Source organism: Phytophthora sojae, assembly GCF_000149755.1.
Source record: "Phytophthora sojae unplaced genomic scaffold PHYSOscaffold_1, whole genome shotgun sequence".
In the NCBI taxonomy this organism is placed as follows: domain Eukaryota; phylum Oomycota; class Peronosporomycetes; order Peronosporales; family Peronosporaceae; genus Phytophthora; species Phytophthora sojae.
The window spans coordinates 4,536,859-4,543,667 of record NW_009258115.1 but is presented as its reverse complement, the minus strand read 5'-3'; the positions used below and the strand labels follow the sequence as shown (position 1 = coordinate 4,543,667).

General features: G+C 53.3%; 1 protein-coding gene across 1 annotated transcript; it reads right to left on the bottom strand.

Annotated features, from left to right (window-relative positions):
* Positions 1–1,250: 1,250 nt before the first annotated feature.
* Positions 1,251–2,628, bottom strand: PHYSODRAFT_321520 (hypothetical protein; the record flags this gene model as incomplete). The annotated part of the gene is made up of 4 exons (XM_009516766.1): positions 1,251–1,870; positions 1,926–2,147; positions 2,183–2,587; positions 2,619–2,628. The coding sequence occupies 4 exons, from the start codon at positions 2,626–2,628 to the stop codon at positions 1,251–1,253; spliced, it is 1,257 nt and encodes a 418-aa protein (XP_009515061.1).
* Positions 2,629–6,809: the final 4,181 nt, after the last annotated feature.

The window sequence follows — 6,809 nt, the reverse complement described above, 5'->3', positions numbered from 1 at the left end:
TGCGCTGAGACGCCGAAGCGCTGGAGCGCCATGCTGCCACTCGTTGAGTTTGCGTTGAACAACGCCGTGCACGCCTCGACAGGCTACACGCCGTTCTACGTGAACAGCTTGTCTCATCCCCGCGTCCCGCTGACGCCGCCACGTGGTGACCTCGGGCTTGGTGGGGGAGGAGAAGCCGACTTAGCTGATCGGCTAGCCGATGTCAGCCCGGCTACTGTTCGTAAACAGGTTGACGCTTTCTTGTCGACGCGTCTGAGTGTCTTACGACATGTGCGTGATGCAATGGCTGAGAGCCAAGACAAGCAAATGGAACATGCAGATGCCAGGAGCAGAGGCAATGTTGAAATTTATGAGGTCGGGGACCTAGTGTTGCTTAATGCTAAGAACCTACCTACACATGCAGTGTCTGCCGTCTTCAAGACGAAGTTGCGCCCGCGCTTCATCGGACCTTTCAAGGTTGTGGCCAAGAAGTGCCTTGCGTACACGCTCAATCTTCCGAAGAAGATGCGGACGCACCCCGTCTTCTACGTGGGCTTGCTCAAGCCGTACCAGGACCCGATGCAGGTGCAGAAGGAGGCACCGAGAGTGACGAGGTCACAGGCGCGGAGGTCGCGGTCGTCGAGGACGAGACCATCCACACGGGCACCGCAGGTACAGGCGGAAGAATCGGCGCCGGAGGTGCTGCGGGCACAGCGAGAGCCGCAGGCCAGGAGTCGCGGCAGTCGGAGCCTGCATGCGGGCCAGGAGGTCGAGCTGACCCTGAAGCACAGCCTGCTGACGCTGTATCTCCCCGAGCTCCCGGCCACGTTGCTCATCGCGATCGCGATAGTATCGCACCCAGTCCTCCAGGGCCCCAAGGCGGTCCCAGACCGCTCGAGGCACCTCGATCCATCGCGCCCGCTCGGCGAGCTCGTCGAGTTCGGTGGCAGTCCGGACCAGACGTGCATCGACGTCATGGATATGATCCCGAAGGGGACCCGCCTGCTGCCGCACCTCCAAGAGCTCACTTTGAGTCGCGAAGGACCCCACAGCGGCCTCCACCGGCCCTGCTCGATAAGCATGGGAATCTACATTACCATGTGGAGCGCCTCCTGGCGAAGCGGCGGTGCCGGGGTCAAAACCAGTATCTGGCGAAATGGCGAGGGTACCCTCACTCCGAGAACTCATGGGAGTTTGAGGTGCCCCTCCGCCAAGACTGCCCAGACGTCGTGGACGCTTTTGATCAGCTTCATCACCAGCGCCCTGAGGGCTCAAGGCGGCACGCCGGCCGTCCCGCGCTTCCCGGCAATAAGCTGGGGAGCTGCTGGGTCAGCCACATTGCTCCGAGGGTGACCCTGAGCCACAGCGCTCACTCCCTCGCGGGAAGGAGCGGCTGGAGTGCTCGAAGGAGCGAAGCGCGCAGCGCTAAACTGGGTCTGCGGCTGGGTGAGTGCCGAGAGGCTGCGCTTGGCTCGGACCTTCGCGAAATCGAAGCGGAGCTCGCGTTCAATGCGAACATCCACTTCACTGAAGCTGGCTCGGAGAGCGTCCATGGAGCTGAGCTTTCGGCTGTGCTCGGCCCAAGACTCGAACTGAGCTTCGTACTCGATTGAGTCTTCCCCCGGGCTAAGTACCACCGGGTACGTCCACATGGCGGGCACGGACTTCTGCTGGGCTTGCAGCCGCAGCCTCTCGCGATACTCCGCGACAGTCGTAGATTGTGGAGTGAGGAGCCGTTCTCGCAGAGATGTACGCAGTGAGAGCTCCTCCGGAGTACGGGCCGCGGGCCCAATGGTGTGCAGCGCGAGAGACTGCTGGAACGCCTGGCGACAAGCCTCCGCGGGGTCGCGAGGCCGGAAGCCGTAGTCGGCAGTGCTGGTAAAATTGTGGTCTCAAAGACCCTGTTACGTCTTAGGATAAGATCAGCAGAGGCCGCAGCTCAGGACGCTGGGAGCGCGTGGGAGCCATCTGCGCCGCAACCTGCTTGGACTGAGCTTCGTCCAAAGGGTTGGAGATGACGGGGCCCAGGTGCACGCCCTCACCACGAGGTGGCGAATACCGTGGCTCAGTGAGCGCGCGCAGCTCGTAGAGGCCGGAAGAGCGTTCAGGGAACGGGTTCGGAGTTCGCAGCGGTGGTCGCGGCTCCTCCCTCGACGGCGCAGCGCGCTCTGCAGGCGGACGGCTCGGCGAGCGCACTGGAGACGTGTGCGCGGGGGCTCTTGATCGCGACGGCTCGGAGAGCCAACTGGGGCCGGCGAGCCTTCTTCACGACTTGTCGACGGTGTGGGTGAAGCGTCGCCGCGGCTCGGGGAGCGTCGCGTGAGTGGAGACGCGTCTCCTCGGTTCGGAGAACCCTCCATGGACTCGTCCACCTCGCCCTCTTCACCAGAGAGTTCCCTAGAATCCATGATCTGGCGAGTTGGTGCTCGAGGAGAGCTGGGGCTTGCGCGCTGCGAGCTACCCTTCAGGCGTTGCGCCGCGAAGTACACGGACACCGAGAGCCTGGAAGGCGTCGAGGGTGTGCGCGCGGGCGCTGGCGTTCGCGGAGGCACGCACTGCAGCAGCACGAGAGGAGCGAGGCTCCGAGGCGGATCTTGCGAGAGGCTGTCTGCGGTCGAAAGACCAAAAGTCTTTATGACTTGAAGTCATGTGGGGGCGCGTTGCGCCGAGAAGTTCTCAGAGAAGTCCACGCGATGTGGATTCACTCGTTCGAGAAGGAGGCTTGACGGAACAAGACCCGGCGGTTGACCGTTAAGCGTGAACACCCGTGTCCACGGTTTGGTGGGGGAGGGTGTAACGGGGTTACACGAGAGTTACCCGAAGGGTTATGAAGTGGGTACACACTGGCTAACCTAAATCAGTAGGATAATGAGTACACTGCTTCAGAGCCACCGATTATGCATATGACTAGGGTTCACTATGCTAGATAGTGAACCGGATACATTTACACCGTAGGCGGCTTGGCCGCGCTAAAGGGAAATACATGCAGTTTGAGATTCACACAGTTAAGAGTTAAGGGTTGACTCTTGGAGTCCGTAAGGTGTACGGACTCGTACGTTCTGGTATTAGAACGAGCTATCTTAAGCTGAGACTCTGTGAGTCTGTTAAGCTTCCTCTGACGCAAAGCTACGACAGCCCCGCTGCAAAGGCGCTTCAACTTCAAGAACCGTTTCTGATTTTCCATTTGGACGCTACCTTCAAGCTGAGCGACCTTGGTTACCCTGTCATTACCTGTGGCTTCACTGATAAGCACCGTATTTATTGACTCGCCGCTCTATTCATCGTAAGTCAAAGAACACAGAGCGAGTACTACGAGGCGATTGCAACTTTCTCCAAGATTTTTCAGAAGCAGATGAAAACGAGACTCAGAATTGACACGGTGATGGGAGCCGCGGAGGCCGCCCAGCTCAATGCGCTACAACCTATTACGGGGTGTGAGAACGCCATCTACTTGATGTTTTTTTTTCACGTGCTTTACAACGTGCGTAAGCGCATCCGGCATCTACCTGATACCGTTCGTGGAGCGGTTTACCGTGGCATTCTTGATATACACTACGCAACTAGTCAAGGCCAGTTAATGACGGTGTGGGCTCGAGTGTCTAGCGAGTGGAAAGGTGACAATCGACTGTGGAGTTTTTGTGAGTATTTCGATTCTCAGCAGCAGATTTTGGCGATGGCAGATCTATCATTCTTCTGGTGGATTCGCAACAACGAACAACCCATGTGAAGTTTTTAACGCTAGTATCAAGCGTTTCACGCTCCGCAAGGCTATGGGTACTCGTCGTTTAATTCTTAAGCTCCTGACTATTGCGGAATACACTTCAATTTGTGTTCAACATGGTACCACTTCCGCGCGCCCATCCCGCCGCAAGAGGCTTACAAGCTTGCGAACGTCCTAGTCGCATCGCAGCGTATTGCTGTGTTCAATACGGATGAGCAGTCGGTCGTACGAGTGCTGTATCTAGGTGATGGAATTGGAGATAATGAAGAAGTTTCGGTATTGGAGATTCACAGACGGCCGCAACGCATCCAAATGGGGTTATTGTCTCTGAAGGTTGCTTGATGGTTGATGAGAAAAGGTCTGCAGCTACGTTTTACCGCTCTGCCGTGAAGTGGCCAGTCCGACGGTCTCACCACATAGGTATGCCACCAGGTGGGTGGGTAGTACGCATGAACACCGTCGAGTGTATGTGCCCCTACTTCACAAAAATTTTATCGTGCGCCCATGCGGTCGAGTTGCGTTTGGTCTAAGTGTTCCTGGTGTCGACGGGCAGCACCTTAAATTCAAGAATCAACGCATTCGCCGTAGCGGCCAACGTGGCCCCAAAACCAAGGTTCCTTTGAGGGTGCACAGCGCGCCTTCGACTTCGTTCGAACAGGCGGCTCCCAATGCAGAATTTGTGCTCGATTCATACACCGGTCCGTCGGAGCAATTTGAACTTGTCAGCTCTGCCGTACAGAATTTTCTGCACGACGATACGGTCGACCTCTATGATGTGGATCTCTCGGCGTCAACGGACGCAAGTATTTGCGGTGGCTACAGTCAATTTGACGCCAGCTGGAGCCAACTACTCAGTGCAGATATTACTGTGACAGGACTACACAGGATTCGACATTTCGCTGTTAGCCTCGCCAAGCCCCACCCCATTCTCACAGCCCGGTGACATTTCACCGAATTGGGCAACTTCTGTCCTGCCACTGGTGTATCCGCCAGCCCAAGAACAAATGCCGGACCCCTCTTGCATCGCATGTCTAGACATTCAGTACCTGTTGAGATAAATCGAGGTTTAAATACACGTTTCGATTTACATGTTTAGAATACTCAACGCTTTTCGGCATACTGCAACCTCCAAATTGCATTAGACCAGGAAACTACCACGTATACCACTGCTCAACACAATATCTAGGAGTATGAAACTGTCATTCGCCTGTTAGAGCAATTCAGAGCTGTGTTTTGTTTACCCCTTCCTCATAATTTTGTGGGTTTCACGAAAGTTGCCACGCAACCTAGTAATTCATAACCTTCTGAGCTAGCACGATGATAAACTTGTACTCATGACTGCTCCCCATTATAGACAGCTAAGCACTACAATGAGGGAAATTCTGGTTTATATGTGAAGGGTTTACATACACTTACATCAAATCTGATACTTTCCGCACTATAACTTGCTCCCGCGCGCCAAATAATGCCTTTTTACGTGCGCGGCATTACATTATATGATAGTAAGGTATGGCAGTTTTAAGCATATGAGCACAACAAGAGGGACATTCTGAATGAAAAGCGTAGATGGACATGAACTTTCATCAAATCCGATACTTTTCCCTCAATTTAATTTGCTCCCGCGCGTACAATATTGCCAGTATCGTGCATGACGTTACTGGAACACACTCAGCATGCTCACAGTTATGCGTCATGATAGTAAGGTTTGCGTCGATATCAGTTGGAAAGCCACCGCAACTAAAAACCTCTCACCTACTAACTATCGATTCTAAACAAAAATGGTAGATAATTTGCTTCCCAGCTATCAATAATGCTTGGCTTCGGCATTAAGTTGAGGTGTACAACTCGTGACAGTTTGCTCTACAAGTATTGATAACGATATGGAGCGAGCCGTCTTCACTGACAGCTATAAACAAGAAATCCAAAGTAGAAAGAGTTCTTACCGTTCACAATAATCCATAACGATTTGCATGCGGAATTCTGATAACGTATCGAAAACGCTGTAGTTGAAGTTTTTATTCGGTACAGCAAAGTGTTGCAAGCCTTTATTGTGTACGGCGCTTTCGCTTACGGTTCTCCTTCTTTTTAATCCCAGCAATGTCCGCATTCCGTCTAGCTGCAAATTTAGGATCCTCCTCTAGCTTCTCGCACGCTTCTGTAGCTTACTATGTGTTTGTATTGATCCAACATTGATATTGTACTACAGTAAGTAAGGTTTACCTATCGCTACAGTAGCTAAGGGATTGAAAGTAAGAAGTTCTTACCCCGTAACTATGCATTTGCGCTATGCTAATTCCGTTTCCTGCATATATATCGGTCCAATAAACATGGTAGAGAAGGAATTTCAACGTGAACTCTTATAAAAAGCCCCAGCACAATGAATGTCAGAATATCTACTATCCCAATAACGCATTAACCTACCGCTACATACTGTGCCTTAATAAAAGATACGAAACACGTTCAAGCAAGTGTAGCTAAATATTCCCCCAAGATGAACACAGAGCGCCGCTGTATCTATAATACTTAAGTATGTGCATTCCTAAATAATTACAGTAAAATATGCGATGCGTGTCAGTGAACGCCCTCCACTATATGTACGCGCACTGATGTCGATTACTATGCGCTTCTATCGCCTACTCTCCGCCGCTATCGCTAACTTATGCGCTACTATCGCTCACTACCATACCAATTATCGTAGCATGTGTTTATATGAAGCAAACCTCGCTACAGCGCTATTATACTAAGTAGTAGGGTGCCCGACCCCAGCGATAGCTGCTACTACTCGGCGGGCCCATTTTAATTAATAGCTGGTGTTCCAAAAAGTATAAGGCCAAGCGTCGCGCCAGGGTGACGTAATCGCCCCCGTTCCGCACGCCTCGTCGGCTCGCTGCACTACTCGCCGTGTTATTAGTACATAGTTGTAGGGCGGGCCCTGCGGCCCGCTAGAACGCACGCGGGTGCCGCCATCGCTGCGCTCGGCAGCTTGGGGCCGCCTTCGGCGTCCAAGACTGTCTATGTATGTTATGTGGACCACCCTAATTTTGTCGCCATGGGGCTTCAGACGGAATTACGCACACACTTGACGGTCGCTCTATTAGTTGTTGTTAGA